Raw genomic sequence first — 14358 nt, 5'->3', positions numbered from 1 at the left:
TTATTAGACCAGCAAATGTGTATTTATTATCTGAATTATAACAAAAGGGACACCTGAAGTGGTTAGAATGTGCACCATGATATTGACACCAACGTGATATAACATGCAAAGCACTGATTGACAGGAACATACATGACATTGTTTTTCTGTGTGTGAATATGTCAGAGTGTAGTGTAACTCAGTCCTGAAAGTCCCACAGGGGGTTTCAAGTGGTCTTCATATTTGACCATAGTTGTCACTCATGAGAACACCTGATTCAAATGAACACACAGCTCCAGGCAAGCAATGTAAACCTCCACATACTTACATGTTTTGTTGCTATATGTATCAGTATCACAGTGTACTTTTTCTAAAAGATGATTTTCAACATTAAACTTTCACCCATTGACACAAATAATACACACAAAATAAACACTTTAAATATAGTTGACTGTCATCATCCCATTCATCTACCATGGTAAGAGGTGATGTTGTGGACTGGGACAGGATGCAGGTTTTTTACTGCCCTCAGCACTTCCCAACACCGCGGTACAGTGTCACTTCCCCTACTGATATTCTGCAGTAAAGGCAAACTACACTTACCCTCCATTTCACTCTCTTTCATCTCTAGTGATGATATTATTACAATGCACAGTGTTTGCCTCTGAGTGATTTTAGTGATACTGATATGTTTCTCCATGATTTGGTTTTGCTGATTCTTGGTGGTGGTTTTCTTAAAAGAAACTTGAGACGGATGGAAATATACAAGAACATTAACATGGCAAAGAACATGGGAAGGCTGTCATGTCACTAGGTTTTGTTTTAAAGTGCGGCATATTGATCTTACAAAGTGCGGCCGGCCTGTACTTATAAGCTTCTAATGTAATGTGAAGAAGTCTTTAGATGGTGGGTTAAGGTTGCTCCAATTAAGCTCCGTGTCAACCCCAAACTCTATATAAACCCATACGGCAAAAAAAAAAAAATCTCTGGCCAAAAATATATTTTAAATATAATTATGTTAAATACATTTTGTATAAAGTAATGCTCAACTGAATATATTTTTGAATTTGAAAATATATTTAGTTTTAACCTTCATATCTCAATATATTTCAAAATGTATTTTAATGGCAAGCAAATACATTGCTAATTTTACATCACAAAATGGCAAAAATTAATTATTTGCCAAAATATATATGCTTAATAGAAATTAATTTTATAAAGTATATTTTTGAAGTTGAAAATGTATTTATATTTAACGTTTTTAAAATTGTTATGTTTGCAGGTTCGTAACAAAGTTTTTCTTCCAATGTGACGTGAATATATTTCCTATAATTTTAATGCTTTAAAATGTATTTATTTTAAAATATATTTCAAAATATACAAAAAATGCCAAAAATATATATTGGTGATATATTTTACAAATATATTTTCCAAATATATTTTTGTAAACATATTTTCCAAATATATTTTTGTAAACATATTTTCCAAATATATTTTTGTAAACATATTTTCCAAATATATTTTTGTAAACATATTTTCCAAATATATTTTTGTAAACATATTTTCCAAATATATTTTTGTAAACATATTTTCCAAATATATTTTTGTAAACATATTTTCCAAATATATTTTTGTAAACATATTTTCCAAATATATTTTTGTAAACATATTTTAAAAATATATTTTTGTAAACATATTCCAAAATATATTTCAGCAAACAGATGAAGAGTTTCTTTGCAAAACGAGATAAATCCATTTTTTTTACATTTTTGTCAAAACATGTTTTTATTATGTTAACATGTTATTATTTTTTAAGTTATGAAGGTTTAAATCAAAACAAACCAACTGCAGTTCAATTGATATTAATTGGAATGCACAATCAAAAAACGAGATTTCTGAACAATTAAAAAAATTTATTTATCTCGTTTTGCAACAAAACTCTTCATATTCCAAAATATATTTTAGCAAACATATTCCAAAATATATTTCAGCAAACATATTCCAAAAAATATTTCAGCAAACATATTCCAAAATATATTTCTGCAAATAGAATTTCTAGAAAAATATATTATAGAGCCAAAAAAAAAATATATAAATAGAGCCAAATAGAGCCATACTGCAGATATGACCCACCTCAGGCCTATAAGAGGTGTCTCTGATGTATGTTTTCCTCTTAATACAGCAATTCTGGAAAAAAAATTGCTGACAGAAGTATTTTTGTATTGTTTAAGGTTAGTCTTCCAAAAGCGTGCAACATTTTAAATGGCGTGACATTTTCATACATTACAGTACAATACTGCAACTTAAGGAAATTAATTTTCCCAAGACATATTTCATGGCCAACTAGATAAGTGACTTAGATCTCTATGTTAACCTTAAATGTAACTTTACACCTAAAGTCGCTGTGCTGTGCATTGGAAATGCAGGAAAAACGCATCTCAGCAAGACTTAGCCAACATCAGATTTTCTCCTGTACCCACCCCTGGGAGCTGGGATCCTTTTCGTCCTGTCCAGCAATAAATCACATCTTAAATGGAACAGTGTTTTGGTTAACACACACACATAGACACAGTTTAGGTACATCTTGTGGCTTGTGTTTCTACTTGATATCAACCACAATCCCATTCACATTTAAATGATCATTGAATTTAAAAAGTGTAAAATAAATTCCCTTAACATGGTTTAAATTTCTCAGTAACATGTTTTGTAGTCAACTAACCTTGTAAAACACAATCAGTTAGTTCTGAAGTAAATAAAGGTTTCAAGACTTTAAACATCAGTAGGCACAGACCAAACAGACGTCTTCTTTCATAAAACATGTTGTTTCTATGGTTACTGGCTACTCAATGCAGTCTAGCAATTGGTCTATAGCTCCTCCCTTCTTTGTGCAGCCCATTAATTCAGCTCAGCGCATGATTTCATGAAATTACAACATATAATTTTACGACATCTTAGTGTAATACCAATAACATATTTTATGATTGATCATAGAAAATTGTTGATGTTGTAGTAAAATCATCTTCAAAAACCTATAATGCATGGAGAGTTGTAATAAAATGAATAGTACTCTAATAGAAATGATTATAAACAAAGAGACCTTTTCATTTGTAATTCTTCAATAGCATTTTTAGCACCTATTGCGTTGCTAAATCTATGTTATTTTGTGTATTTGGTGTAATGCAATGCACTTGCGTGGTTTATGATTTAAAAACCGAATTATTTTCGACATACCGTACATTATTGTTGCTCCTCTATGCCTTGCCTCCCTAAAACGCGTTGATTTTGTACAAAGTTCATTGTTCTGAAAAACGTGATTGGCCAGCTAAACCAGAACGTTCTGATTGGCCTGAATACCTCTATCGTCACCCGGAAATGTGATGCTCCTTACCACGTTTGGAAGATTAGCTGCCAATGCAATATCTGACAGGAGTTAATATTGTCTTTACTACGTCTTTACTTTACTACCTTATCTATACCAAATCTGATCCAGAAAATGCAGATGACCAAGCTGATCGATCAACCTATACTGGCACAGCTTGAGCAGGATATAACAGATTGGTAAGGATACTAAAACATTAAAACCGTGTCTGTATATAACTTGCGTCATTGTTTACTTTGGGATTTGTACCTTTTGCATATCATTAACATGAACTGATACACATTTACACACCAAATGAAATGTAAAATCGTGAATAAGATAATAGGTGCTCTTTAATCTTCCAGGTACCTTCTTCAATATTAAAGGTGCATTGTGTAGATCTTTAGCGGCATCTAGTGGTGAGATGGTGAATTGCAACCAACGGCTCAGTCCACAGCTCAATCCCTTTTCGAAATGCATATAGTGAAGCTACGGTAGCCGCCACAGGACAAACATGTCAACGTCTGAGACAACATAGTGACAAAACGCACCCTATAAACCATGTAGGGCTTTTGTATTTCTATGGTGGCGCAAAATTCCATGTAAGGGGACAATGTATGTAGATAAAAATGACTTATTCTAAGGTAATAAAAACATACATTTTATTGTGTAAGGTCTTTATGCACCACTGATAATAGTTTATATATATAGTATATTATATTGCATTTCTGTCAAGAGATCTTTCTAAAAGCTACACAATGCATCTTTAATGCATAGAGAAAGAAGAAAAATTAGAGAACCATGATGTACGAACCTTTGGTGGAAAACATTTACCTTTGTTTACTAAAATATTTTCCACCACACAAAACTATCAGAACTACTTCTTTAATATCAGAGGCAATTTTATCCATTCATGAATTTAAAGAGATTTAAGGTTAAAACCATTTGGAAAAGGTAAAACTTTGTTTCAATGCACATCATATCTAAACATCTATTACTGACAGCTATCCCAGATAGCACAGGTACGTCTGCAAGATGTCTGGTAAAGATCTGGAGATCTGGAATACATCTGGTGTGTAAAAACGTCTTATAAAGGTCTTAGAAAGAGCTGCTTTACATATATTCTAAATCAAAAACGTCTTGCAGATGTCTTCAATATGTCTATATGACATCTTTTAGGAAACGTCTCAGAGACGTATTGCAGATGAGCAAACAATCTAAATAATACGTCTTGCAGATGTAAACGCAGACATCAAATAGACGTCTTCAAGATGTTTGTGTGCAGATTCATAAAAAGCATAAAAACATTGCTCAAGTTTCTCAGGTGCTTCGGAGATATTGGCTGCTTTTTAAACACAGACCACATAGTGTCCACACTCTTTGTTTTTATTTTCTTTCCAGCAGTTCCTCAGGTTTGATATGTAGTCCTCCTCCACACTTTGTTCAACATTCTTCACATTCATTCCGGTATATTCCGAGAAGTGATCGCCCACATAGTAAGGCACCTTCAGAGTGGCAGTGTGTCGCAAGTTTGTATAGCCTGTGGATCTGCAATGGGTGAAACATTTTAACAGCGTCAGAGATATTTATCACCTGCAAGTCAACCAAAACTAAGAGGCCTTACAAAACAAGATAAACATGTTTCAGCTTTAAAATGTAGATTTTAATTTAAAAAAAATTAATTAACATATTGGATTACTTGAAACCATCATCTGGCTGACCGCATATAATCAGTATGAATAGGCACAAGCTACATGTGACCCTGGATAATAAAAATATTCATTTGAAAAAAAAACACCTAACACATAACAAACAAGCTGCTATTATATTTCATTACCCAAAAACATTGACAGTATTGATGATGCAGGCTCTTAGTCTTACCTCAGACATCATTGGGCCGTTACATTACACATGTTGTTAGGTTGTTATGGATCGTTGAACTTCAATGTGGAAATGGTTTATAGGGTTAATTTTTAATTAAGAGGGAATAACTAGTCAAAGGATGTGAGGTTATGTTTGAATGGGGTTTTTTTATTACAAAAAACAAACAAACACAGAATAGATCTGTTATAAAGAGACAATGGTGTAATATTTCTACCATTTTCTTTATTGTTTTCTAGTATAAAGGCTTGTGATTGCCTCCCTGTGTGTAATATCGGTATTACAACACAGATTTCAATATGCAAATGTTTGTTTAGACACCTACAGTGTTTATCACAGAGTCAAACACTGCCCAAACTTTCGCAAATATAACTTTTATAACAATTAAATTGCATTGAGCACGTCCATAATAAAATAAAATTAAAAAATTGTGTTGCCATATCCATTTTAATTCCCCACTTTAATTCATTTTAACATAAAAGACCTGGTATGGACCACATCTTTTGTTTGGACCATAATACTTAATTCTGTGTAACTGGAACCTGTTGTACACAAACGTGGACAATTACACTGCTTTATGTTCAAAGAAATATTTGGTTATTATATTTATTGGTTTCTGAACCCCAAATAACGGGAAGAAATCTAAATGCAAGCCAAACCAAAGCTCGGGTCTTATGAGGTTAATATGAATAAGAATGCTTCAGGAAATCATTATGATGCATTATTATTCACATTAAGTTCAAGAGTAAACAGGGTTATAGTTTTATAACCCATTTAGGTTACAAAGTTGTTAGTCTCAGCCTCAGACGTCACGCCCACAATCTGTTGAAGTATTGAAGGTCTGGCTACGCGAGACTACAAAGTTGTATACTCCCAAATTTAGTCCTATAATCTAAACTGCTTTTAAGATTTTTCTTGTATAAATATGGTTTTATTCTAAAATGTACTAATGTAGTTTCTTTGCAACAATGCAAAACTGAACAAAGTGCTATAAAATAAAGTTGAATGAAAAATTAGGCAACACAATCTTAAAGCACTTACATTTGAATACCAAAGTCAACATTTAAAAATGTGAGGAATGGATTTCATACAGTAATTAAGCATAATTATTAAAACACTAAACATTTTAGAAAGAAAATTTATTACTTTTTATGTCACGTCTTTTAGAGTAACTATATTGTGTAGGCTACATTACAGGCTTTTTACATAAAATGTTACATGGAACTACGAGAATGTGAAACATGGGGGACAAGACTATTTGGTCAAAACACTAAACACATCAGTCCAAACACTGATGCTTTTATCTTCCTATATTACATGTGGGGAGTAACAGTATACTGCAAGACTGGAGATGGCAAGGCACTTGAATATGCTTCAGAACTCTCAATCTACACTTCAAAACATTTATAGTAAATAAAAATTAAATAAAAATTAATGCTTACAATGGTCCTTTTCTATCTTAAGGAATAAATTAAATGGAGAAGTTATAGTATGATACAATTTAATAAATACAAATATTTTCTCATTTGCATCAATCTTAAACATTCTTTTTAAAAATCTAACAGGCAAAACCACAGTGAACAATTCATTAAATGGTGAATGACCCTAGCGTTATGCTTTAATTTCCTGTGGTCAAATAAACAGATCCAGAACTACTAAAATTTTACAGTTGGCTCAGAAAACCCAAATATGGTTTGAAAAATGCTCGAGAAGAGAGTTGTAAATATAAAAGCAGTAAGCTAGCAGCATTGATTACCAATAAACAGCCATTTACTTTCTCAACTATCTATTTTTCATACTTAATTCAACGCATTTTTAAATCAATGTTAAGATCTTCCAGGAGTCGCAGCTTTCCAGAAATGTTGAAGGACAAAGCCCCTGTGGCACCGGCTACTTTGCTCCTTGCTTCGATGGGTACAATGTCCCAATTTAGCCCAGCAGACCATTTCTGTACAAAATCATTGTTGAGCGCCTTCAAAACAGGACCTGAAAGCAAATTAAATAACACACAACACCCTGATGCATATGCAAATATATTTTGACAATTTCACATAAAGTTAAATGAAAAATCAGATAGGGAAATCAAAACATGATGTATGAACTTACTTTTTGCTACTCATTGTCCATATAACAGAACTTGTATGTCTGAAAGCTTTGAGCAACTGGGTGTTGCCATTTTTTGCGCCCTTTGGTACAAGTCCGTGTCTCCAAAATAACGTGCACGATACAACAAGCCTTCCTTCTGCAAAACAGATCAAAAATGTTGTCAGATAATTAAACAAAATTGAATTAGTCTTTAACTGAGTGGACATGGAAAGTTGAAAACAAATGTAGAGGTACGATCACACAGAAAACTCATGCATTATTAAGCAGTTTCACAGGAAAGCATCAGAATTTTGAAAAGCTAAGGCTATGTTTACATAACAATTCATTTTTTTAAAATTTCATGTATGCGACAAATCTACAGAGCGATGAACACAAACAATAAAGGTGACAAAAACAGCAGTTTTGTTTAGACGGATGATATTACTACAAGTGACTCGAGTATAAAGTGGCAAAACTTTGTAAACTTTGTTAAAGTATTAATAAACTTGAGCTGCGCAAACACAGTCCTGTAGGCAATTGTTTCTGTTATACTCGTGCTTGTCTATATTGAATTGAAACATTCGCTTGACGTCACCGTTATCGCAGATTCATGTTTGAATAATTTAGAAGGAGACGACAAGGTCCCTTTTTTTAAAAGATTGCATTTTTCAGGACCCCAAATACCAATGTCGTGTAAACGAACAGCCAAAGCGCATAAAAACACAAACTAGCAATGTTGTGTAAATGGCCTCTAAGATGTATAGACATGTTTCTAATTCCATCCCTATTCTACATCACTTATCCACATACTCTGTTGTTTCTCTTTCCAGCAGTTGTTCCTCAGGTTTGATATATAGTCCTCTTCCACATTTTGTTCAACATTCTTCAGTTTCATTCCTGTATATTCCTCTGAGAAGTGATCGCCCACATAGTAAGGCACCTTCAGAGTTGCAGTCTGTCGCCTGTTTGTGTGACCTGTGGATCTGCAATGGGGAGATGTTAATATTTTACCAACGTCAGAGATGGTTATCACCTGCAAGTCAATCGTATGAAGATGCTTTACGAGATATTCTGGCTTACAAACTCCCTAGAGGTCAGGTTTACAAAAATTAAAACTGAACCAACAATATCTTACAACAGAATTTGACAGAATTTAACTCAAAAACACACACAATGTTATAACTATGATGTTTATGCAACACAAGAAAATAATACAGATAATACACAAATGAGACATGCATTTTTAAAGAAAGTAATACACATGATCTTACGATCTATGGCTGAGGCTATATGGGGGACTGGAAACCATCATCTGGCTGAGAGCTGAGACTATGATCAGTATGAGTATAGGCATGAGCTGTACAAACAAAGCAAGGCCACCCTAGAAAATAAAAATCATTTAATGAACAATGCACAATGACATAATAAACAAGCTGCTCAAATAACTTCCAAGACAAATTCCCAGTTAATTTAAGAGACACCACATTTCACTATTTAGTATACATCAATAATAACTGCATTTTTACCATGCAAACACATTTTTGACACAGATAAATAAATCAAAATCAATCTCTAACACTATTGATGTGTAGTCGGTTACCTCTCTCTGGTGTTCTCGTCGTTCATGTCGGTGTTGATGAGCAAACCTCATCCTGCCATTGCTGTACACATGCACATTACCTAAAAAGACACAATATTTTAGTGCCTATAATAACTAAACCACATTGATTTTGATATCTAAAACGTAAAAGGTCAACTTACAATAACACTGAGCAAAGCAATATTCAAACTACTTACTAGTTGGAAAACCACCTCCAAAGAACATATTAAAGAGGTCTTCAGGGGAAATATCGGCCTCAAAATTTCTGTGATAGGTCCTATGTTGAGACGGATTGGCTTTCTCTTCTCCATAGACATCATACTGTCGCCTTTTTTCAGTATTACTTAGAACTGCGTAAGCATTACCTATAGCTGTTTAGGGCAGTATGAACAAAAATTTTTGTGAACCTTCACCATAAAATAAATCCTAAATGCATGAGTTTAAATCACGTATGCTACCTTTAAATGCTTCAGTGGCACCAGGTGCGTGGTTTTTATCTGGATGAAACTTCAAAGCTAACTTTCGGTAAGCTTTTTTTAGATCATCCTCAGTGGCTTCTTTAGTGACGCCAAGAATTTCATAATAGTCCTTACACCTTTTAATTCTACATTAAGGGAAACATAGATCACATAATGATGTATATCACAGAATGTTATGGTCTTTTATGAAAGTAGTCGGTAACAACAACAGACCTTTTGACAGCATCCAGCTGTTCTGTTGTATAGGGTTTGGATGACTCTGTGGCACCATGTTCAGAGGAGTGTTCTTCATTGCTGTGCAGTCTGCTTCGTAAACCAGCACCGTCATTTTCCCCAATGTTTTCTTTATTTGTGGAAGGTCCTCCGTTCTCAGCAATAGACTCTAGTAAAGCTAAAGTGAGAACACTTGCATTTAAATCAGGAGGAATTGCATCAATGTGTATACAACATAAGATACACCAGTATGTGAAAACCATGCAAAAGTCTTGTGAGATTAGGACCATCAAAGTCTAAAAATGTCACTTTAGTTTCAATCTTTGATAAGACCTTACTCAGTCAAGACTATAGATATCAAGGTTATTTCTTCACAGAATGTTTTATTTTACATTATGTAGGAGGATTTTATGTAGAAAACAGTAAATAATACTTTTTTTTTTAGGTTAGCTTGGTTTTCACAGACAGGGTCACATATTGCCTTAAATACTAAACATAAATACAGAATATTACACATCATTTTTTTAGAATAAGCATTAGTACTACTACATTTTCTTTATTACTACTAGTATGATTACGGACATCGGCTCTATTCTAAGTCTAAGTCAGTAGTATATAACCAAAAGCACAAAATAAGTGCTGCAAGAAAACACAATGTGCATTTTACTAGTAAAAATCATTTAGGATGAGGGTTCCAGAGCCATAACCGTCATCTTACTACTGAGGTTTATCCTGTGGCCAGACCTCTTATGATCTCCGGTAAACACTTATTGACATCACACGCACCTTTCACCTTCTCGGTGGGAAACAGTTTCTGTGCCTTTTCTAAAAAGCGTCTGGCTTTGTCGTGTCGATTATCTCGCAGTGCTGCGATGGCAATTTCAATGCAGCGTTCCGCTTCGTCCTTGTTTGATTCCATTGCGACGGCGGAACTGATGACTGATCTCTTTCCTGACGCGTCAGACGCACCTTGATGACGTTTACAACCATTTAAAGACATTTTCAATAGCGCATAGAACGTCCACTTTACCCAGGAAAGAAAATGGTGGCGCTTCATACATTTTTAATCATAAATAATGTTAGGCAATATTTTAGACTCTTATGAAAAACGTAAAGAAGCAATTATGCACACTTTTATATTATTAGAAATAATAATTAATTTATAATATTTTTCCTTGCTTGCTGTTCTTTTTCTTTTTGTTTACATACGATGTTTTTAAACAGCAATCTGTTTAAAATATTTGTTTTTATTATGATTTGTATGTATTTTTTCTTTATATTGATAATTGCGTGTTTGCTCAAGTTATTTGACTTCGCGTATATAGTTTATTATCTAGCTACAATTGTTATCTAATTCTCTATTGCTGTTTACAAAATACATGAAACTATGTGAAATGTTTTCTGAACTTGCTACTTTGAATCTTGAAAATAAAAAAAATTATTTCTATTCAGACCGGAAACCAACCCTTGCTTGCCCTGCTCAACCGGGGCCATTTCTCAATCCAAAGGCTGCAACCTGCGGAGATCGAATATGCAGGCTGCATACGTCATCAAACCTGGTTTATTTAAGTTAACTGAGCATTACATTCGCGAGTCATGAGCATATTACAACAATTTACTATTAACCGAGAATAATAGTCAACTTTATAATTGTTAATATTTTGAAATAAGACAGTCTTGATGACGTATGCAGCCTGGATATGCGACCTCCGAAGGCTGCAAATTTCGGATTGAGAAACGGCCACAGAGACAGAGTGGGTCTGCTAGTGAGTAACGTATTATCTTGCGTAACCGAAATGAGCAGCTTTCAGTTTAACTTGTTATGAACATAAACAAGAGGAAAGCTTGTGCAAACAAAAACTGTTTTCAGGACTGTTGCCAGTACGTAAGTTTTATATTACGGTACACAGTTCAACTCTGGACGTCTGATATTACAGCATTTGAAATGTGTTTGAGTGTGTGCCGTCATGTGCTGCATAACTGACTAAAATAGGCATCAATGACCAATGCCTTAAAAACAATGGGCTTTCATTTATTTTCCCCGGTGCTAAGACAAATAATCACTCAACCGAAAGCGTGCTTTAGTTATTCAGTATTACGTCACAGTTTTGTCAATACTGACAGTAAGCCTGTAAAGAGAAAAGGGAAACCTGATCTACCTGCCCACTGGCACTCGCTCTCCTGGGAAGAGAGACTGGCTGATGCCGTGACTCCTCTATGGAGACTGAGTTATGAGGAGCAGCTTAAATGGAAACAAGAACAACAGCACAAAATTTTACTTGAGATGACAAAGCTGGCCCAGGATTCACCCCATAAACCAGATGATTTAAGATTCCCCCTTCTGCCCATAGTACCCTCACCAGTGATTGATGGATACCGCAATAAGTCAACCTTCTCTGTCAACACAGGAGTAGACGGAAACCCAAAGACTGTTGGATTTTACATTGGAAAAAGGGGTAACATTGTTTGTGTCCATGGCGACCACCTCTTGAACATGCCTCCGAAGCACAAGATGGTCGCGAGGTATTACGAACGTTTTATACGTCTCTCACCCCTAAACCCATGTATTTTGTTTCACGATGGTGGTCACTGGAGAGAAATCACTATAAGAACGAATTCTGCCGGCCACACTATGGCTATAGTTTACTTCCATCCTCAACAACTGACACCTGAGGAGATTTCCATCCATAAAGCTGACCTGGTCGAATACTTCACAGAAGGTCCCGGTGCAGTTTGTCAGTTGGATTCGCTTTACTTTCAGGAGAGTACAATGACCCGATGCAGTCATGAACAATCCCCCTATCAGCTTCTCTATGGACAGCCTCATATCTTTGAGGAGGTGCTTGGATTTAAGTTCAGAATATCTGCTGATTCTTTTTTCCAGGTGAACAGGGGAGCAGCAGAGGCTTTGTACCGGACTGTTGCGGATCTGAATAGGACTTGTGTTGGTGGTACCCTTCTGGATATCTGCTGTGGTACAGGAGCAATTGGCATTTCATTATCTCCACAGATGGAGAGAGTGATTGGCATAGAGCTTATTGAGCAGGCAGTTGAGGACGCCAAGTATAATGCAGAACTAAATGGAGTAAATAACTGTGAATTTCTTTCAGGCAAAGCAGAGGTTGTTCTACCAAATTTGATGCCTACGTTGGGTTCTTACGGTGGGCTGACAGCCGTTGTGAATCCGTCCAGGGCTGGCCTGCATTATCGAGTTGTCAGAGCCTTAAGAAATCACCCAGCAATAAGAAGGCTTGTCTACATATCATGCAAACCTGATGGCGAGGCAATGAGGAACTTTAGGGATCTTTGCTGTGGATCGAATTTTCAGAGGAAGATCAACGGGGAAGCCTTTAAACCAGTCGTGGCTGTTCCTGTGGACCTGTTTCCACACACTCCTCACTGTGAACTCGTGCTTGTTTTTGAGAGATAGAAAATACTGATTGAAGGAAATGAATCATTTTGTAACATAACAAACATGAATATCTATAAACCATTGAATGTGAATGCAAAGTGTTCAGTATAATTACCACCTTAAATGTCATAAATGTATAAATATCAGAAAGACACAATATTACAGTAACATATTTATTTTGAATGTTATTAATTGTGTGAACAAATCACTTACATTATCACTAGAGGGTGCTATTGGGACATTTCTCCATTTTGTGCAGTAACGTGTTGGGTCAAAAAGGGACAAGCCCAGCCTGTTGGGTTGTTTGAACCCAAAATGCTGGGTTATTTGAACCCATTGTTGGGTCAAATATAAACATTTTCTGCGTTAATGCAACCCATCAGCCAATGTTGCGTTGAAAGTAACCCAGCATTTTTTTAGAGTGTAGCCTAGTTGCAAGACATGCAATTATCCAGCAACATATTTTTTGTTAAATTTAAGTGTGTTTTTGAAATATTACGAATTTCCAACAAAGTTTAAAGGGTGTACCACCGAATACAGTAAGATATAGCTAACACAATGTGCTGCAGTTATGCCAAGACATCCACGTTGGCCACATTCTGACTGTTTTGCCTTGGAAAGAAGACAACTGATATTGGCCTCCTTCAACATGATTCAGTTTTGTATTAGTTAGATAGGCAAATGTAATTATTTGAATGAATCCTACTTTACATTAAATATCATACTTAGAACTAGAAAAATAGGATCAAGTGCACACTGCACAGATAAAATGAGAAGTGCAAAATGAAAAGTCTTCTGGTGAGCATGTGTTAGAAGCGCAAAGGTCATTGGTTTGACACCCAGTCAACACACATACTGATAACATTACCGTTGATTGCACTGTAAGTTGAATTGGATTAAAATGTGCATAAATGTCCATGTAAGTACAATCCTATTCAATTGCTGTAATATGCTCATGAGTGTTACATTTTAAGTTGGAAATGAGATCTGGGTATGGAAAAGTATACTGTTTATTCCATATGCTCAAGACTTGTGCTGTCCCCTCAGACCTGGTAAGAAAATTAGCTTTTATTTATGGAAAATTTAAATACTCATTTCAAGTATATTTTATAGTATTATAAGACTTTAATAAGTGAATTCAGGTGAAATGACTTTCAGTTGACTGTACTTTAATTCACTTATATGAAATAGCTTTACAGCAGTGTTTCTCAGTCAGAGGACCAGTGCCCATACTGGGATCTCAAGAGCACAAATATTTAAAGTAAAACAAGCATTAAAATGAGCAAAACCTTTACTATTATAACAAACATACAGTTATGCAAGCTCTAGAATACCATATTAGAAATTGTGA

The 14358-nt window shown here is 34.9% G+C and overlaps 2 protein-coding genes across 2 annotated transcripts; one reads left to right on the top strand and one right to left on the bottom strand.

The window, feature by feature from the left end:
• Positions 1 to 6342: 6342 nt before the first annotated feature.
• On the bottom strand, positions 6343 to 10568 carry dnajb12a (DnaJ heat shock protein family (Hsp40) member B12a). The gene is made up of 9 exons (XM_073873349.1): positions 10382 to 10568; positions 9596 to 9773; positions 9362 to 9507; positions 9101 to 9274; positions 8904 to 8983; positions 8575 to 8684; positions 8118 to 8286; positions 7325 to 7463; positions 6343 to 7204 (listed from the first exon to the last, which is right to left on the bottom strand). The coding sequence occupies exons 1-8, from the start codon at positions 10512 to 10514 to the stop codon at positions 7335 to 7337; spliced, it is 1119 nt and encodes a 372-aa protein (XP_073729450.1). The 5' UTR covers positions 10515 to 10568; the 3' UTR covers positions 6343 to 7204; positions 7325 to 7334.
• A 768-nt stretch (positions 10569 to 11336) lies between these two features.
• Positions 11337 to 13190, top strand: trmt2b (tRNA methyltransferase 2 homolog B). Its single transcript, XM_055170104.2, has one exon. The coding sequence runs from the start codon at positions 11595 to 11597 to the stop codon at positions 13023 to 13025; it is 1431 nt and encodes a 476-aa protein (XP_055026079.2). The 5' UTR covers positions 11337 to 11594; the 3' UTR covers positions 13026 to 13190.
• Positions 13191 to 14358: the final 1168 nt, after the last annotated feature.

The sequence above is a fragment of the Misgurnus anguillicaudatus genome, chromosome 11 (assembly GCF_027580225.2).
Source record: "Misgurnus anguillicaudatus chromosome 11, ASM2758022v2, whole genome shotgun sequence".
NCBI lineage: Eukaryota > Metazoa > Chordata > Actinopteri > Cypriniformes > Cobitidae > Misgurnus > Misgurnus anguillicaudatus.
The sequence above is the reverse complement of the archived record's forward strand: the minus strand, read 5'-3'. Positions and strand labels throughout refer to the sequence as shown.